General features: G+C 36.3%; 1 protein-coding gene across 1 annotated transcript; it reads right to left on the reverse strand.

Annotated features, from left to right (window-relative positions):
• Window positions 1-4,846: 4,846 nt before the first annotated feature.
• Window positions 4,847-10,481, reverse strand: LOC107824354 (uncharacterized). Its single transcript, XM_016651101.2, has 5 exons — window positions 10,265-10,481; window positions 9,101-9,243; window positions 8,863-8,992; window positions 6,370-6,561; window positions 4,847-5,262 (listed from the first exon to the last, which is right to left on the reverse strand). Exons 1-5 carry the CDS (start codon window positions 10,451-10,453, stop codon window positions 5,053-5,055), a joined length of 864 nt encoding a protein of 287 aa, XP_016506587.1. The 5' UTR covers window positions 10,454-10,481; the 3' UTR covers window positions 4,847-5,052.
• Window positions 10,482-21,499: the final 11,018 nt, after the last annotated feature.

Here is a 21,499-nt window from a genome sequence, read left to right on the forward strand (position 1 = left end):
ATAAAGAAAATACTTTTAAGTTGCATTAGTGTTCATACTAAATCAATGAATGCATAATAGCTATAATGCATATTAATTTTTAGCACTTAATCATAATTAGGCTATATTATTTTCACTATAAGATAAACATATATTTTTAGTTATTCCCATAAAAAATAGCCGACAAAATATATTTTATATATGTGTGTGTGTATTAGATATATATACTATACATATTTTACACACTTTTAGGCTAGTAAATGTAATAAATTTGATCGACCGGCAAATTTTGAATTTTGTCTGTTAATTAATATGTGACTCTCAAGATTATGAATGTACTTTCTTGAGTATTATTCATCATTTTTCTTTTATTTCTTTTTATCTTCTTGTTGTACGTAATTATTTTTATGAAACCACGAATAAGAATAATGATTGATCTAAACGTCATTCTCTTTAGTTGGTTCTCGTAAATTAAATGCATGATCACCAAAAATTTCATACTTGGTAGTTGGTACATTGATAATAGTGGATATATGAGTATCACTACTAGAAATTTTTCCAAAATCGACCGCGACCGACCGATCGACTTCGGTCGGTATTTTTGGCGCAAAAATGCAGCAAATTATTTTGGCATCTCGCGAAATTTATTTTTTAAGAAATCGACCAAGTTGGTCGATTTTTCATGTAAAATAAATTAAAATTAATATTAAAAAAATAAAATCGACTGGTTATTTCAGTCGGTCATTTTAAAAAACTAACCGACTTCGGTAGGTAATTTTATATTTTTAATAAAATCGACCGAAATCGGTCGGTTATTTTCACGCGAAAATACAATTAAAGAGTATAAAGAAAATAAAAGAAAGTCTTAAACCAAAATATACCAATGGTTTAATGGTAGAATAGTATTTTGCCACAGTATAGACCCTGGTTCGATTCCCATACGGTGTATTTTTTAATTACATAATTAAAAATACCAACCAACTTCAGTCGATTTTTTCAATAAATTTTTTCTTTTTTGGCCGTTTGTGAAATTTAATTGATCGGCCGAAATCGGTCGAAAATTGCGATCGAATTCGATGTCTATTTATTACTGACCAGCCTAATTTTGACGAATTAAAGTTAGTCAAAAATCTATCGATTTTTCCAGTTTTCCAACCGATTTCAGTCGGTATTTCTGGACGGTTTTTCGCAGTTTTCTGTAGTGTATGAAAAGTATAAAAGAGCTCCAAGTGTAGGAATATGGAAAGATTGAGAAATAATTCTTGATTAATGCCACATTGAGACTAGTCTAATCATAATTGGATATCTTAATCATTGATTAGAAGAACAATTTATTACTATTAGATTGGTAATGAAATAGAAAAAGATAAAAGCGGAATATTTTGATATTTCACTCTAATGTAAAATTTCGGTTTCTAAATAAATTTGACAAAATAAAAAACTAAAGAAATTGGCATACGAGATACTGATGAGAATTAGACCATGATCTTTAACGTCTCGGACCATTTCAGTCAAGTCTTAAGTTTCTTTCCAATATCTTATACCTATAATTGGATTGCCTCCGCCTACGAGTTTTTACTTTTTAGTTCTTGTTCTAATTAAATTTGGACCAGATGTTTCAAGAACAAGCCCTCCTATCTAGTGAATTTCACGTTCTATTAGTAAAGAAATATATGTCTTCATTCAACAAAAATCAGCCCAAAGTCGCATTGAATGACCCTCCTAAAGTTAGACCAAAAAGGAAATGGAAAGAGAACCACAAAAAGAACAAGAATGATGAGAAGTGTGTATGTATGCAGAGGCGGAGCCTGTTTACCTTGAAATGGATAACAATTGAATTTATACGCGATTTTAAAGATATATGGATTGATTCAACATAAATGATCAAGAATGTTAGATAAATGAATTAAAGGTACTGTGGATAACCAATCCAGTTGTGACGTTAAGTTCGGGCTCGGATTTAAGCTTAACAATAATTCTGCTCTCGACTGGACCCCCGATTCGCAGCCAAATGCGTATGAAGAACTATGATTAAAATAAGAACTTTTCAATAACTAGAAAGTAGAGAAACAAGTTTGTATTGCCTTGATATGTGTATTACAGTGTGTCTATTGAATAAGAAACTTCCCCTATATATAGTAGGGGAGTTTTACCCCCAGTATAATTCTAAAAAAGGTAAAAATCCTCCATGTACATCAATTACTGATACGCTACCGACATCGTGCGAGATCCGCGCCGCGATATCCGGTTGGGTGCAGATATCACGGCCCCTCTGTTAGTCGTTCGCAACCGTTTGTAGTGCTTTCCGAGATCTTAGAGCTTGTACCGAGTTCGGGGGGTGTTGTCTTGTCGGGCCCGGTAGCGAGCACTCCGTTCGGGCCTTAGTACGAGAAGTTCCCAGCTTCGTTTCCGATCTTATGTAGTCATGTCCTTTCTTCGTTTAACCCACCGGAAAATCGGGGTGCTTATTAGCCTCGGTTTTACCCGTATACAGAGCCAGAATCTAAAGTTTCTGGGTTCAGGATTTTAGTCTTTTTAAGTTACTGGATTCTAAATTAATAATCAAAAATATTAAATAAATTTATTAAGACAAATAAAAAGTTTGGATCAAAGCTACTGATTCGGCCGAACCCGCGCCTCGGTCTCTAGCTCCGCCCCTGTCTGTATGCCCTCTTTAGGGGATCTCATAAAACTTGAACGATACAGAAATATAATTTAGGCGATATACTAATTTACATATATAGGCATCCATCACTGCATTTAATCCCTTAATTATATGTGAGTTTTAATTTATCTTAATGATATTCGCCTAACTATATTTAACCTCCAATGAGTAGTACACAGTTTTATTTCCTCCCGTTTCAATTTTTCACAAATTTAATTTTTATTTTAAAAGAAGAGTATACGTACAAATAAATTTCTGTTATGAACTTAATAAAGGGTGAATGGTTTAACTTTTGGAAGCTGTTTAGTGAGCGCATAATTCTATTCAATTGAAGGTTAATGATCATGTCCAAATATCGCGAGAACTAAGATTATAATTGTCAATAACTAAGGGATCTCTTATTGTAATTTTTCTCGATCCGGAATGATATGAATTGGAAAAACAAAAGAAGGAAAGCAAATGAAAAAATCATGTTCTTTTAAACATTACAGTTAATGCTGCTAACTAGGCAATGAGAAGGTAAACGTATATAACATTTTTTTCATTTTTTTAATTACATCGGGGAGGGGAGAGAGAAGGGGATACTGCTTTACTAATGAGTTTGAACGTAAGAGTTCACATTCGAACCTGGTCATCAAGAGAGTGAAAGTACTTAAGCACTTCTGCAAACTAGCTCCTTTGTCTAGATTTTATAATTTTAGGGGGCCGCATAATATATTTAAGGGGTCCTTACTGTTTATATAGATATATAGATATATGAAATATATATATAGCTTTTTTGCCGAAGCTAACGGGTTCCGGTGACCCATCTCCAACGTAGGCCCGCCCTTGTGTGGCCGGCGGAGAACTCGGCAAGTAAGCAATCTCTCAACTGCAAACGTATTTTTAACTTTGAATATATGATCAATAGCTTTTTTGGAAACTTAGGAAAAAAATGTGTGTGTGTGTGTCTCCAATAGGTGACCTTGAGACGAATTTATTTTTGTCTATTTTGGTAAACATCATTAGGCTTAGGACTAGTAGTCTACTACACTCTTAAGGGAGGACTACTAAATTGAAGAGGAAAAAGTGAATTCGAGAAGAACTCAGAGAATTTTTAACTTGCACTAAGATCTTTAGCTCCGCAATTTCTCCCTCAATTCTTCTTGGGAGAATTGAGTGTTGTGGGCTGATAACTTGTTAGGTTACACTTTTTAGCCCATTTTTAGTCCTAATTTTTTGATAGGCCAACCAAACCTCACCCCAAGTATTACCTTCTTTAATTAATTCCTCTAATCCACCCTGTCAAACTTTAAACATTTGACAAGTTAAATAAAGTTTGATTAAATTTGATACAGCTAGAATAAAAGAGCCAATGGCTAAAATGATGTTTGATGAGCGGACATATCTATGGATCTTGCCAGACAATTTCTCTGTAAAATGGGAAAGTAGAAATTAAACATATTCAGCACAAGAAACATTTGCTAATTAATCACGTTTACATTACCATTTCCCACGTAAGGTAGCACATCAACTTTTGTGCAATCATAATTCAGCAGCAGCACCATATCTTTGGAATTAGATCTTCGTTTTGTTTTGTGCTAGCTTTGTACCCTACTGTTTGGAACCATGGATTGTTCCTCCTGCGGTTTATATATCAAGTAGTCACCTTCTACTAACTATAAATGCAGTACTCATCCTCCTTTAAAGTCGCTCCAAGAAGTAACAAAATTTCCAAGTATATGATTTTCCGAGAGTTAAGAAAAATGTCTGTACTGTACACACCAATCGAGTCGAACAGCTTCTGCTGCCAATAAGATACTATCTTCCAATAAGCAACAGAAACTTCTGCAATATCGGTGCTGCGTCGCCTCCGTGCATGAGCATTAAACTTTGCAGCAAGTTCAATTATTTCGGCTGTGGGGTTTTCGGGATATACTGTTAAAATGAAGTATTGGAACGTCTGACTAAGCTAAAAAAACAACTGCAGTTTCTGATTATGTATGTATTCAGCCATTATTCTATTTTATGAATAACCTAACAATTGATTCGGCTGTCCTTTTAATATACCACCTAGCGTATATCACAGGGAATGCCTCAGGTCTTCATATAAAGTTGACTTGAAAAGGTGAGCCACGACGAGAGAAAAGGAGATGGAAAAAGAGTGGGCTAGCTGGATAACGATGGTTATTCTACATACACCTAACATACCAACTACAAGGACAAGGAGAAACCGAGCTTATTTTTCAGTCCACAATACTTTGTTTTCCTGGTCATATATCCGATCTCCAGAACACTTAGTTTTATATGCGAACCGTAGGAACCTGAGTTCCAAAAGCAAGCTCCCGGAAACATTCTGGAGCATCAAGACACATCAAATTATTGTCAAGGCACAACCTATTATAGATTCAGAAATCAAGTACCACAGCTTAGGCGGACAAGAATCGACTCATCCATGAGCGGAAGCGGGTCCAAGCTTGCTCGACAGCAGCATCTTCTGCATCAGGCATCCCCATTTTTTTCCTCCTCTCAACACCCTCCGGCGACTTGTTCATGAATGCATGTCCAGTCTGTGGATAGAAGTAAACCTCATGTGGAACTTCTGATGTCTTCAGTTTTTCCTCTAGAGCTTTCCCAGTCTAGAAATCACATCAACGATAAGTTAAATTCATAAACTATACCTCGCAATCACATGAACTGTATATATATATTTGTCTGTCCAAATTACATATCTTCATTAAACGAGGAAAGATAAGTGTTCAGCTCAAGATGGTCAATACCACATTCAGTGACCAGCTAATGTACAGTAGATAACATCCTGGAGTTAAACCAGAATGACCCTAATAATGCAACACATCTGTACTCAGGCTCAAGGGCTCATTGCTCTAAGGGCAGCCCGGTGCACTAAGCTCCAGCTATGCGCGGGGTCCGGGGAAAGGCCGGACCACAACGGTCTGTTGTACGCAGATTACCCTGCATTTCTGCAAGAGGCTGTTCCACGGCTCGAACCTGTGACCTCCTGGTCACATGGAAGCAACTTTACCAGTTACGCCAAGGCTCCCCTTCACCCTTTGTTGGAGCTATTGCTCCTTTGGTGATTCGAACCGACAACCCTGAGGTTGTAGGTGCTGACCATCGGGGAAGAGCTCATTGCTCTAAAACTACCTCAGGAAGGAAACCCTCTCATTTGTTTATGTGTTCTCCGATTTTTCATATCGTTCCTTTTCTTATGTGTGCTCCTATTTTTCATATCATTCCTTTTCTTTATTACATCAATCAATGAGGATACAAGAATGTTCTTTAAATCCAAATGAAATTAATCTGATATACTTGAACTCGTTTGAGTTTCCTGTTTTCTCTCTTCTTCCCTCCTTTTCTTTTTTTTTTTTTTGGGGGGGGGGGGGGGGGTTCTCTTGTAGAACCAACATAGTATTGCAATAACATAAGTAATGATAGATAAGCATGCCTTTAGCCGCCAACCCCTCCCAGTATCCCACAAATAGTTGCAATAACCATCCACCATTGTAAACGTAAAAGCCAAATAGGGACATGGAAAGCCGGATAGACTAAATTAGTAAATAGTTGAACAAAGAAACTGATTGTTCAAAGTTAACTATGACACAGTATGATAATGCTTCGTGATCATGACAAGAAAACAGGAACATGTAGATCATAGAAGCCAAAGTAGCAACAAGCCAACAACCACAGCAAGCTTTAAAGAAGAAACTCTTTTTAGTTGGATATACCTTTACATCTGAAAATCCAACTAAACCATCATCTTCACCAAAATGTGCCTGCACAGGTGCCTTAGCATTAACAGGATCAGCAAGTTCGGGTGATGGAACTCCATAGAAAGCTACAACTGCGTCTACCCCTGGGACCAGAACAGAACTTGCAATGGCAAGCGCACCACCCATGCAGTATCCAGTAACACCAACCTAATCCACATATTTGTAAATCATAAGCACACACATGACAAACACAGTTAAACAATGTTGATAACTCTACAAATCTACAGAACCCATCAAACATATAATCAGGTAGAAGAATTAGAAACACCACGTGATGAGTTCCACACATCGTATGCTATAGAGTAAGCAGTTCGATGAAAACCAACAAGACAGAGCTATGCTTAAGAACTTAAGGAAACCCCCAGGAAACACAAAAAATATTTTACAACATATCATGATTAAAATCATAGCATGATTTGGCAAATCAGTGCATCATTTGGCAAACTTTTTGGGTATGCACGGATTTAAGAAAAGAACAGAGGAAAGGATAAAAGTGGAAAAGAGAAGAGCATTAACTTCAAACGACTAGGGATATTTATCGGTAATACTACTAGAACTATTTTATATTTTCATAATGCATGTCACTACTTTGGAAACAGCCTCTCTATCCTCACAAGGTAGGGGTAAGGTTTGCGTACACCAGACCCCACGGTGTGGGATAATACTGGGTATGTTGTCATGTCATGTCACTACTTTGGAACAGTTCATAATAAGCTATCTCCTTTTCCTCCAAGAATCTACTTATCATCTCTCATGACAACCTAACCTCCAATAAAGTACGCCAAAATGAAGAATGTTCTACAGCTATATAATAAGGAACATGTGCCAAAGACTCTTGGTCCTTCATGAAAGACGCCACTACAAGATTGCCTCACCTTATTATCTAACAAAAGCTTGGACATGGTTGAACATGGAGGTCTAAGCTGACTATGTTACTCATCAGAGATGATGGTAAACCGGTTTAGAAGAAAATAAAGCACCACTTATATTAAACTTATAATTTAAGAAGTTTATATTTCTCTTATAATCCACTTATGCAGGGACGAAATCAGTGGCAAGCTTTGAAATATTTCATTTTTGCAGTTTAATATTTTGTCAATTAGAAATCAATTGACACTTAGCAACCAGCAAGACTTTCTGAAGATTGTCGCTGAAAGAGGGTCATTCAGCATATTCTGGGGTATGAGAGCAAAGAGACACTAGAAGAGGGGGATTGCCATGCTTGAGAGAGAGAGAGAGAGAGAGATGGTATGAGAGAAACAAGGGTTTAACATGAAAATGGAAGCTTGTAAGAGAGGTTGGTGGTTTTCATTGAAATAAACAAAGAAAGGTTTCAATGGTTACTTGGCAGACTCCTTCCAGCTCCCAACTCAGATTGATTCCTCGGTGAGAATTGTGATCAATTTTCAAGTTCCTTTATAAAGTATGCTCTTTCTAATATAGTTAGGAAGCAAAGTCGTATTTCCATTTGAAACTTGGTAGGCGTAATTTAGGATTAAAGGTGAACAGAGTAAAATAGGTTCTACGTAATTGCAGAGCTTCATTCATCAAACGGAAATGGAGGACAAATTATAAAATATCCCCTGAAAATATTTGAATTACCTTGAGATAGGTCATACAAGGAATGACATAATTCATTTTGGATGAAGAGAGTATATATAACTCAATAGTCCAAAGTACAGAGGTATTCAAACTATGTTGCAGAAGAACTAAACTGCTTACCTAGAAACAATTGATATTAATTTTCACTGGCAAACATCAAAATATATGGTCAAATATGTCACATCTTCTTTGCTTTTAAGTAACTATAGGTTGTTTACCTTATCAAAAAAAAAATGTTCAAGGATTAAGAGACAATAGAAATGCAACAAGCCCAGTGAATTCCTACAAGTGGGGGGGTCTGGGGTCTGGAGAGGGTAAGATGTAGACAGCCTTACCCCTACACTGGGAGGGTAGAGAGGTTGTTTCCGATAGAACCTCGGCTAAAAAGACCGGTAGAAATAAGGAGAAGATTTTCAACATAAGAACTAGTTGAGGAATTATACTGGCAGAACCTGTGTACAAACATCGAATCATATCTATTAATAATACTTATTTCCTTTTCTCTTTTTTGACAAAATTCCAATTGGAAGTGCACATAGCTAGCTACTACTATTTATACTGAAGAGACCAATTGTGAACTTCAACCATGTAGAATTAAGGAGAACTACTATCCTGTATCGAAAAAGAATTATCAACAACACGCACAGAGGCAACTTCAAACTTATAGTCCAGCTACTCCAGACAATATTCTTGTCTCTAAATGGCGTCTATCTAATTAGTCAAACTTTACACTCTAAAACATCCACAGCTCTCGATATCTGAGAAATTAAACAGGTGCATGAACCAATAGCTTCATGTCAGACCATCTTGGTTGACAACGTTGACTGTAGAATAAACACCAAGTACCTTGTTGGAACCGTTTGACTTAAGCCAGTCAACTGAAGCCTGAATATCTTTGACAGCCCCTTGCCAATCAAGACCATCCATCAGATGTTGTGCTTCTGCAACATCTAACCCAACTTTTCCACGGTACAAACTGAAATTGCAAAGAAAAGAAAAAGATAAAAAATTACATTAACCATCAGCTACACTGTGATATGACATTCATCAAGTGAAAGTTCATGTGCGAAAAAAGGAGTCTCACTCAGGGATAAGTGCCTTGTAACCAGAACCAAATTGAGAAATTTTTTGAGCATGGTTTTTAATCTCAAAATCAACACCCCACCACTCCTGAAGCACAACGATTCCAGGGGCATCATCCTTTCCAATTACATATGCATCAAATGTCTGCATGATAAGATCACTCAAACAAATCAGCAATAAGAAGAAAGAATGTTTTCCACTCTACTGGTCACGCTAAGAAACAATTCTCGTCTCCAGTTGAGGCCTTCTAGAACATGAAGAGCAACTGAGATAAAGATATACAGCAGGTCAGAACAAAAAGACATCAAAGCGCTTTTTTTTTAATCACTATAGTGTTAGGGGCAGCTTGCGTGAATCCACCGAATACATACTACCTCCCACTGGCACAAGTACCAGCTAACTCTACCCATCACCAAGGCCTGAGCAGATGGAAAGAAATCAACAATAACAAACCTAGTATATTCTTACAAGTGGGGTTTGGGAACGGTAGTGTGTACGCAGGCCTTACCCCTACCGCATGCCTTACCCCTACCCAGTGAAGGTAGAGAGGCGGTAGAGATGGAAAGAAATCACCTCGTATTTTTTTTTTGGCCTCCGCTAGAATTTGAACCTAAGACCTCCTGATTCTCCGCCTACTTTGTTAACCACTAGACCACACCCTTGGGCAGATGATCAATCATTCAACTACGCCTCAATCCCAAATTAGTTGCAACTGGTAATATGAATCCTCTGTATTAAATCGGCGCCTATTCAAGTCTATTTCAGAGGCACTTTTTTTTAATTAGAACCAATAATTATCCAAACACTAAACAAGCAAAATGCTAGTTCTTCCATCCTTCAGAATCTAAATCAGCAAGCCCTAAGCTAAAATTTGCTCATTACAACAAATTTCTCATCAAAATCAACACTTCTCAATGAAATTTGCACACTACTCTATATCAGGCTCTCCCATTCAAACAAAAAAAAAGTATTCCGACTTCCAAGTCCTCTAATTTTCTCTCCTTTCCACGCTCCGGGTAAGGCAAACAGAAATATTATTAATCAATCAACAATCAACTACACCTCAATACTAGAGTAATTAAGGACAAGCGACGCAAATAGTAATCTATCATTTTACGATTGAAAGTGAGGCAAGTAGATAAATGAAAATGAAAGAAATACTTACAGTATCATCCCTTTGAATCTGAACTTTTTTGAAGGGAGAAGCAGAGTCAGCCATAGCGCGAACCTGAAAGCGAGAACCGGAGAGACAAGGCGAGAGTGTTCGAGCTACAGAGAAAGCTGTGGAAGTAGTATGTGTAGGTTTGACTATGAGAAGGCTACCTGCGAATATTCTAGAACAAGTCGATATCATGGCTTTCACCAATAGGGTCAAGTTTGAACAGGTTAAGTTGGGAATGAAGTACTTTAGTTATGCGGAAATTATAATAATTAATTTTTTCGTTTCTCATTTGCTATTTAGTATCAGCTTTATCCTATTTAATTTGGATTAGACAATTAAAGGAGAAAGCGCATTCTATCATAATTTTTTTCATTCTCCTAGCTCGAATACAAGGTTCCGAATATAAATGAATGAACTCTGTATGTTCTCCATAACCGTGATAAAATTGAAATTTATATGTGGTGATTATTAATAAAGGAATTGTCGTCTACTTTTTTAAAATTCAAATACTTTTTGCTTAGACTTCAACCAGGTATTGTCTAAAAGTCTTGGATTGTAATACACTTTAAAAATATATATACTTCACCAAATCAAAATTTTCACCAAAAAATAACATGGAAGCAAATCTATTTAAGAGGGTGTTTGGATTGACTTTTAAGCTGGTCAAATCAGCTTTTAAGATCTTTTTAACTTTTTTCAGTATTTGACAAAGTTAAAAAATGTTTTAAATAAGTTAAAAACTGCTTAAAACAAGCCAAAAGCAATATATGAGCAACCTCAACTTACTGCTTTTTAACTTAAAGGCTATTTCTGCTGAAAAACTATTTTTTTAAGTCAATCCAAACAGCCTCTAATTTATTAAAATTCAGCTTGTCACATCCCATATTTTAAACCATAAAAATTAAAGAAACAATAAAGCTAAAAGATAAAAATATAAATAAAAAAACACATACGTTAGACAATTAACACATAGTTTAGCGACTAATGAGGCAAAAAAACAATTGTGACTTTATTGATATAACATGTAAAGTTTAGTGACTTTAATGTGACTACAAATATAATTGTTTCATGACTTTACTGATATAATAAGTAAAATTTTATAAGTTTATCGAGACAAAAAATAAATTTATATACCTTTATTAATGCAACAAGTAAATTTAAGTGACCATGTGTGAAATTATCCTTTAATATATCGGATAATTTCATAAACCTCCCTCCAGGTTTCGTCCTATCACAGTGACCTCCCTTGTGGTTTACAATATTACGTCTACCTCTCTTATTTTGATTTTCTTGTAACCATTCTTTAAACTCATTTAAAATGAATATAAATAAATATAAATAAAATATAATTTAACAATTTTGCCCTTTTTAATATTAATTTCTTTCAATTAGTAATAAACATTATCAACATAACTTACTTAACAAATTCTTTAAAAATAAACCTACACTAATAAGTTAATTTAAATATAGATACAAGCATAAAGCTTATCACTATTCTGTATGCACGTGTCTTTCCCATTAAACAAAGTAAACTAGTTACTTCTGAAAGGTCTCAGGTAGCTTCTCTATACTATTAGTTTATCGGTGACTTCATTTTTCGCGGCAACCCAACATTTTCTGGCGACCGACGTTAAATTTTATAAAAAAAAAAGTAAATTGATAGAAATTAACATTAAAAAGGGCAAATCTAATCAAATTGTATTTTATTTATATTTATTTTAAACAAGTTTAAAGAATGGTTACAAGAAAATCAAAATAAGGGAGGTAGGTGTAATATTGTAAACCACAAAGAATGTTAGTGTGATAGGGCGAAACCTGGAGGGAGATCTCTAAAATTATCTCTTAATATATTGGTATTACCAAATGCACAAAACATCCGTTAATATATTGGTATTACCAAATGCACAAAACATCGACACAATGGATTAGTTATTTCCTAACAAACTCTCTACATATAAAAGAATATGTACAGAATCTTAGTAGTTTACTTGGTTTGCCACCTAAACTTGCATCTTTTTGGTCAGGTTCGACTCCCCATCTTATTATCTCCTCCCCATTCTTCCTTAGGCTACCCTATATATAATTTTAAAAAAATTTAAAAAAAATTTCTATCACCGAAACTATTAAGTTCGTCAACCCCTTTTAAACCCCAGTTTCTCTTTCCCTATATATATATATATATATATATATATATATATAATTAATTAATTAATTAACGGGACCCTCACGGAATTCTTCGTACTCCCTTATCGTTTGCAGTGATGTGTTAGTTTGTCCCATTCATTATGGCTAATTTGCTTTAGTTTTGCTAAACTAAGTTTACTTATTTTGACCAAGTATGATTGAGGATAAAATCCTAATGCTTATTTTCGTTATAATATACTAGTACAATTTGATTTGATCTTTTGATCATTGTGTTATCCTCTTAGAGCCTTTTTGGAAAGCCACATAGAAATTGGATTTGGGTGTAATTACGCAGTTTGACATGTTTGTCTGGCCAAATAATTACTTGATCAGCATGGAATTGGGTATAATTGGAGAGGTGTAATTACACTCTCCAATTCTCAGGGGGAAGGTGAGAATTGGTGGTAATTACATTGTGTAATTATAAGGTTACTTTTTAATTTCTTTTATTTTTATTTTTATTTTAATTTATTTTCTCCATAACTTTATATTTCCATTATTTTAAATTCTTTTTATTTTAATTTCACCTTTTAATTTATTTTTTAATTTTTAAATATATTTTCTTCGTACATTATTTATCTTTTGTTCTCTACCTTTACTTCTTGTGATTTCATGTAATTGCTTTTATATTTTATTTCTTATTTGTTTTATTTTTTCATTTAGCGTAATTGCGTTATTATTCTAGGTTTTAAAATTATACCTCATAATATGAGAAATAATGAGTCATTATCAAACTTGGCATATAATGAATGATGTCACTAAAGTAGAGCTTCGTTGTTGAATGAGGTTATATATAAACTTATTATGTTTCCTAATCTTAAGTTGTATTGGAATATTTTTATTATATTGGAATTTGACATATGTTAAACTATTTTTTTTTTGAATTTTGAAATTGTGTTATATTTATGGTTTCACTTTACTTGTTTAAGTAGTATTGGCTTGTTATTTCACATTGCATGTTGTTCACTTTTTAGTTAGAATTGATAGATTAGTTTTGTCAAACATTTAAATAATGTTATGACATTATATTTAAAAATATTAATTTATTTTATCAAACATGCATTCCATGATGTTCTTACAATACGTATATTTTTAGCTTTTATAATTTATTAAACTAAATATTATTAATTTGAAAAATATATATCAATTATTTTTACAATATTAATTATAAATAATTACTAATTAATTTATATTCAAGAAAGAATATGCATCTTAAATACTAAGTCTGATATCATTTATACTTATATAAAAATATTTACAAGCATATATTTATTATATTAACTTTTAAGTTTTGATAATTACTTCATTTAAAATTTAATCTAACTGTGTAATTACACTTGTGCAATCAAATAATACGTTTGTAATTACATTATGACAAACAAACAGGTCATCGTAATTACAATACTATGTAATTACTAGTCTAGTAATTACATCAATTACTTTTCAAACTGGCCCTTAATTAGAAAACTGTGATATGGATTTTAACACCTCCTTGTACTTTTTAAAACTACGCCTCCTCAATTGACCGCCTACTACCTTGCTTGACCCCCCCCCCCCCCCCCCCAATTCGACTCTGAAATAGTAATAGCGATTTTTCATTTTTTTATGAAAAGTTTTTAGACAATCGTCTAATTTTACCTTTATACACATTTTAATTCTTGTGGTTTGAGATATTAAGTGTATTGCTTTTATTTTAATTTTCCAGAAACAAAAATAATAAAAATGATAAAATTACTATAGTATACCATAATTGTCCTTCAGTGATTAATTATTTGTAGAGAATTGAGGTTTTGATGATTAACAAAGTGTATCCAGTAAAAGTGTGTCCAGTAAAAGTGTGCTAAAAACCAGGTCCTCAAGGTGGCTATTGAAGTATGCTAAGAACTAGATCCTCAAGGTAGTTGCTGAAGGTTCTTACAAGACAGTAACTTTTACACAAAGTTACTATAGTTCGAGATTGCTGCAAAGGGCTCTTGATGCGATAAGGACTGTTGTCCAAGAATATCTGCTCGCATAAATGATAGACAAGAGTCACAACATTAGTGGAGTCCTTGGAACTTTAGGATTGCTATCAAACAAGAAGTTGACTATGTGTAGGACTTCCAAAGATCTCGGAGTATAGGAAAATTAAATACTTTCCCCATGGACTGAGAAGACTATCCTTTTGCACATCAACTGAGGAACAAAACACTGCATTTCAAGTTCAACACTCAAGGCGATCATCAATGTCAGTGTTCTTCTTATGTCTGTTAGTTCATATGTATTAGGAAATCAAGTTATAATCATGATGTTATTCAAAGCTTGTCAGTTAGAGTAGTTGTTTGAGTGTGCAAGTTAGAGTAACTTGTAATTCATTCAAATAGTTGAAGTAGGAGAATTGTGTAGGTATTGGTTTACAAGTCTTGTAATCAGTACATTTGGCTCATTTGTTCTAGTGAAGTTGAAGTTAAAATCCTACGTGGTAGGTCGTGATTTTTGCACCTTTGGGCCGAGTGATTTTTCACGTAAAAATTATTGTTCTTATTTTTATTTATTTTATTTACGCATAAAGAGTAAGGCAAAGAACCAAGTTCTTTAGTAATTTAGGAAGACACTCAAATTAACAATTGGTATCAGAGCAGGTTCTCTCAAACGTGATTAACACCTAGAGATATTTTGAAAGCAAAATGAGTGCTCCACCTGGAATTAATGAAGAACAGTCAACTACTAGACCATCTCTGTTCAACGGAAAATACTACAGTTGGTATAAGGCAAGAATGAAGGATTTCCTAATAGCCGAGAACTATGAACTATGGACAATAGTGAATCGAGGACCATTAACTCTCACCAAACAAAATGGACAAAATGAAACTATTCCAAAGACCCCTCTGAATGAGTTGCAGCAGATTTCAAGAATATGGAAAAGAATACAAAGGCCAAGAAGATCCTTATTTATGGACTTGGTCTTGATGAGTACAACAGGATATCTGCATGCTCCAATGCAAAGGAGATCTGTGATGTACTTCAAACTGCTCATGAAGGAACAAATCAAGTGAAGAAATCAAGGATTGAGTTGTTCATGATGAACTATGAGCTCTTCTCTATGAAGGAGTCTGAACTTATTGAGGAGATGATGACTAGGTTCACTATAATAACAAATGAACTGAAGTCACTGGGAAAAGTATTTACTTTTGAAGAATTGGTAGCAAGTTCTAAGGATTCTCTCTACTTCTTGGGAATCAAAAGTCATAGCCATCCTGGAAGAAAAGGAGTTGGATAAGATTTCACTTAATGAATTGATTGGAAACTTAAAGCCCCTTGATATGAGAAAGATGGAACTACGCAAGAAGGAACCAAAGAGAGCTAAGGCCTTGGTTCTTAAGGCATTCGGAGAAGATGAGTCTGACAATGATGAACTAGACCTAGCAATGTTTGTTAAGTTCAAAAGGTTCATGAAAAATTCCAAGAATGCACCTAAGAGAGAAAACAATGGCAAACCTAAGCAGATTGACAAGTCTTCATATGATGGGTATTACAAGTGCAACAAATTGATCACATGGTCAAAGACTATCGAATGTGGAAAATTGAGTGGAAGAAAGAAAGAGCTGAAAAGGAGAAAAGGGGAAATATGAAAGAGCGGGGCCTAAACAAAGGCAAAATCCTAGGCAAAGGGTTCACTGAGACCATGATACAAGTCTTTCTAGCAGCATATAAAGACAGTGAAAGTGATAAAGAAGAGGAGAAAGAGGACGATGCTATTAGTCTTTATGATGTGATCGATTCACACAAGGTTGTTGAAGTTGAATCCCCTATACAGCTAGGAATGCACATTGTAAGACCCCCTCCTTTTGATGTACACCACTATGATGAATGAAAGATGCGTATGGAAGTGTTTCTTCAGACTATTGATTTTGATCTACGGATAATTGTCAATCATGGACCAATTACACCTACCAAAGTAGATAGTGATAAAAACAATAGGTGCAATATGTGAACAACTTTCAATGGCAAAAAAACAACTTTCAAGGCCCAAACCAACAACAATGGTGACCTCAAAACAATCAAGACAATTGGAATTCTAACAATCCAAAGGAAATTGGAGTGGTGGTAATAATCGAGGGAGTTGGCATAACAACAACAATCAAGGAAATTGGAGTGGCAATAACCAAGGAAATTGGGGGGAGGGGGGTAACAATCAAGGAGGATGGAACAATAATCAAGGCAACCGAGGGTCGGGTTTTTCAAAGGCCCCCGACCCACCTCATTATCCTTCCCATGGTCCTAGTTCTTCAAACAATGAGATGGGACATATTGAGAACATGTTCAAGCAAATGATGGAAAAGAATGCCGATTCGGATGCCCAACTTGCCTCACACAACACATCAATCCGTAACTTAGAAGTTCAAATGGGGCAAATCTCTCAAGCTCTAAATTCTTGTCTTAAGGGGGCACTACCAAGTGACACAGTGGTAAATTCAAAGGGTGGAAACAGCACGGGGCATGCCATGGCCGTTACTACAAGAAGTGGAAGAGACTCAAGAGGAGGTGAAACCATCCAGGGATCACATTATTGACATACCGGAGCCTGTAGTGCAAAAGGTTAAGGCACCATTGCCTAAGCCTCCACCTCCTTACCCTCAAAGACTTGCGAAACAAAATGGCGAGAATCAATTCAAAAAGTTCATTCAAATGATGAAGAGTCTCTCAATCAATGTGCCGTTAGTTGAAGCTTTGGAACAAATGCCCGGTTATACAAAGTATATGAATGATCTCGTGACAAAGAAGCGGTCAACGAATTTTGAAACTATCAAAGTCACTCATCAAGTGAGTGGAATTGTGCACTCAATGGCTCCTAAGTTGGAGGTTCCCGGTGCTTTCACGATTCCTTATACAATTGGTAGTGCCGAGTTTGCTAAAGCTCTTTATGATTTGGGGCAAGTATCAATTTGATGCCCTATTCGGTTTTCAAGACCTTAGGAATTGGGCAACCAAGACCCACCTCTATGAGATTGCAAATGGCCAATCATACTATTAAGAGACCTTTGAAAGTTATTGAGGATGTCTTGGTTCATGTTGATAAATTCATTCTTCCGGCGGATTTTGTCATTCTAGATTATGAAGTTGATTATAAGGTGCCAATTATTTTTTGAAGACCTTTCCTTGCTATGGGGAAGGCTCTTTGTGATGTTGAAGTAGGAGAACTCACCTTCCGGGTGGGTGATGAAAAAGTGGTATTCCATATATGTTAGTCCATGCGGCAACCAAATAGCAACGAGGTGTGATCTTTTGTGGACTTGGTGACCGATGTTATTGTTGATGATACAAGTTCCACAATCAATGTTGGTGATATGTTGGAGGCCTTCTTGCTCAACGTTGATGATGACGAGATGGATGGCTTCATGGAATATGTGAACTCTTTGCAAGGAATTGGGCTGTACAATTACGCACCCCGGAAACTATCTTTGGATCTTGAAAATAGGACAACTCCTCCTACAAAGCCTTCTATTGAAGAGCCTCCTACCTTGGAGTTGAAGTCATTGCCTCCACATCTTCGGTATGAATTTCTTGGCCCTTGTTCTACTTTACCGGTTATTGTTTCCTCTTGTTTTGACTAACGTGCAGGTAGATTCTACATTGGCGGTGCTCCAAAAGAGGAAGAAGGCTATTGGGTGGACATTGGAGGATATTTGGGGAATAATCCCCGCATTTTGCATGCATAAGATTAACTTGGAGGAAGGCGCCAAACCATCTATTGAATATCAAAGGAGACTCAATGAGGATAAGAAAGAAGTTGTAAAAAGGAGATTATCAAGTGGTTGGTTGCCGAGGTTGTTTACCCCATTTCCGATAGTTCGTGGAATTCTCCGGTTCAATGTGTCCTGAGGAAGGGGCATGATGGTGGTTACTAATGACAAGAATGAGTTGATTCCTACAAGAACGGTGACCGGTTGGAGAGTGTGTATGGACTATCGCAAGCTCAACAAAGTCACAAGGAAGGATCATTTCCCACTTCCTTTATTAGATCAAATGCTTGATAGACTAGCCGGTCGTGCTTTCTATTGCTTTCTCGATGGGTATCTTGGCTACAACCAAATCCTTATTGCTCTGGAGGATCAAGAGAAAACAACCTTTACATGTCCCTATGGTACTTTCGCCTTCAAGCGGATGCCATTTGGTTTGTGTAATGCACCGACAACTTTTCTAAGGTGTATGATGGCTATCTTCACGGACATTGTAGAGGACTACCTTGAAGTTTTAATGGATGACTTCTCGATGGTTGGAGATCCTTTTGATGATTGTCTTAAAAATTTAGATAAAGTGTTAGCAATATATGAAGAAAACAATTTGGTGCTCAATTGGGAAAAGTGTCATTTCATGGTCGAGGAAGGCATTGTCCTTGGCCATAAAATCTCAAAGAATGGAATTGAAGTTGACAAGGCAAAGATAGAGGTGATTTCTAAACTTCCACCTCCATCTTCGATGAAGGGTGTGCGGAGTTTCTTAGGCCATGCTGGGTTTCACCGATGTTTCATCAAAGATTTCTCTAAGATGGTGAACCCGTTGTGCAAACTTCTTGAGAAGGATGCTAAGTTCAACTTCGATGATGATTACATGAGAGCTTTTGAATTGTTAAAGTTCAAGTTGACAACTAATCCCATCATCACCGCTCCAAATTGGAGTGTCCCTTTTGAACTCATGTGTGATGCAAGTGACGTAGCGGTTGGGGCTGTTTTGGGGCAATGCATCAACAAGATTTTTTACCCGATCTACTATGCTAGTAATACCATGAATAGCACCCAAGTCAACTACACTGTTACAGAGAAAGAGCTCCTTGCCATTGTGTTTGCAATTGAGAAGTTTTGCCCGTATTTGATGGGTGCAAAGGTCATTGTCCATACGGATCATGCGGCACTTCGTTATCTTATGATCAAGAAAGATTCCAAAGATCTGTTGATGAGATGGGTGCTTTTGTTGCAAGAGTTTGATATTGACATCCAGTATAGAAAAAGGAGTGAAAACCAAGTGGAGGACCACTTTTCTTATTTGGAGGAGGAGGGAAGGCCGCATGATGGCCTTGAAATCAATGACTCCTTCCCCGATGAGCAACTCTTGGCTATTTCAATGAAAGAGATTCCATGGTTCACGGATTTAGCAAATTTCCTTGCGTGTGGTATCATTCCGAATGAGTTCTCTTCAAACCAAAGGAAGAAGCTCAAACGAGATTGTCAAGATTATTATTGGGATGAACCATACCTTTTCCAGATTTGTAGAGATGGTGTGATTAGAAGATGTGTACCGGAAAAAGAGCAAGCTGAAATTCTTGAAGCTTGTCATTCTTCACCATATGGTGGTCACCATGGTGGAGCAAGAACGACGGCCAAAGTGCTAAGTTGCGGTTTCTATTGGCCCACTCTTTACAAGGATACTAGTGAGATCGTGAAAAGATGTGATGAATGTCAACGGGCCGGTGAAATCTAAAAGAAAAATGAAATGCCTCTCACCACCATTTTGGAGATTGATATTTTTGACGTGTGGAGTATTTATTTCATGGGCCCTTTCGTGAGTTCTTGTGAAAACACCTACATCTTGGTCGCGGTAGATTATGTGTCCAAATAGGTGGAGGTCGTTGCTCTACCCAACAATGAAGCGAGAAGTGTGGTGGCGTTCTTGAAGAAGAATATTTTCTCAAGGTTTGGTACTCCAACGATGGGGGGTCACATTTTTGCAACAAGGCTTTCGACACTTTACTTATCAAGTATGGTGTTACTCATAAAGTCACAACTCCATATCATCCACAAGCTAGCTGTCAAGTGGAAGTCTCCAACCGGGAAATAAAGAGTATTTTGTCCAAAATAGTGAATGCTAACTGGACGGATTGGTCCAAGAAGCTTGATGATACATTTTGGGCTTATTAGACAGCTTACAAAGCACCTATCGGAATGCTGCCGTACCGGTTGGTGTTCGAAAAAGCTTGTCATCTTCTGGTGGAATTTGAGCACAAGGCTATGTGGGCTCTAAAGAAGCCGAATCTTGATTGGGATGTAGCCGCTAACTTGAGGGTTGCATATTTGAATGAATTGGATGAATTTAGGTACCATGCCTACACAAGTTCGTCCTTGTACAAAGAAAAAATGAAATATCTTCATGAAAAATACATTTGGAACAAAGAGTTCAAGGTGGGTGATCTCGTATTGTTGTTCAACTCAAGGTTGATGATGTTTCCCGGAAAGCTAAAGTCTAAATGGAGTGGTCCCTTTTGAAATTGTAGGTGCGACACCTTTTGGTGCATTGGACTTGAAGAACAAAAACAAGGAAGTATTCTAAGTCAATGGTCACCGGGTGAATCACTATTTGGGAAAAGCTGGAGATAGCCACGTCGTGGCGGTCATTCATTTCAATTGATGGTATTCTGCGTCGTGTCGCGACGTTAAATGAGGCGCTTCTTGGGAGGCAACCCATGTTTCTTTTCTTTTTTTTTTCTTTCTTTTGTAGTTAGATTTTATTTTTGTGCTAACTTGATTTGAAGTATGCTACAAGGATGAGTGTGCCTTACAGGAATTGTGGACAGAAATCAGCACAAGTGTTGCAACAGTTATGGACCGCAGTTGAATTGTGCAGACCGCACATTTATAGTTGTTACAGCAAAAGTGCTCTGCGACCGCACAATTATCTTGCGGACCGCACAAATGGAAGGTGGAAAATGCCAACTCTCTAAAGTTGTTCCATCAGAAAAATGGTCAATCTGCGGTCGCAACAAGAAATCTGCGGCCGCAACAAGGAATCTGCGGTCGCAAGCAAAGTTCTGCGGACCGCAGACAAGACACCAACTTAAGTTCACCAGGTAACAGAGTGCGGACCGTAACTGAAATTGTGCGGCCACACTCTCTCCTCCTTCCCTTAGAAAATCAATTGTATAAATAATGGGCTAGGGCAACTGTTACATTTTTTCCTCTCCGAGCACAAAATCTTGCACTATATGAAATTTCTTGGTGAATCATCTGCTCACATGCCCAACAATTGTGATCACTCATCCCTTGCAATCATTCACATCTGGTATGCTTAAATTCCTTGTTA

The sequence above is a fragment of the Nicotiana tabacum genome, chromosome 13, assembly GCF_000715075.1.
Source record: "Nicotiana tabacum cultivar K326 chromosome 13, ASM71507v2, whole genome shotgun sequence".
NCBI classification, from domain to species: domain Eukaryota; kingdom Viridiplantae; phylum Streptophyta; class Magnoliopsida; order Solanales; family Solanaceae; genus Nicotiana; species Nicotiana tabacum.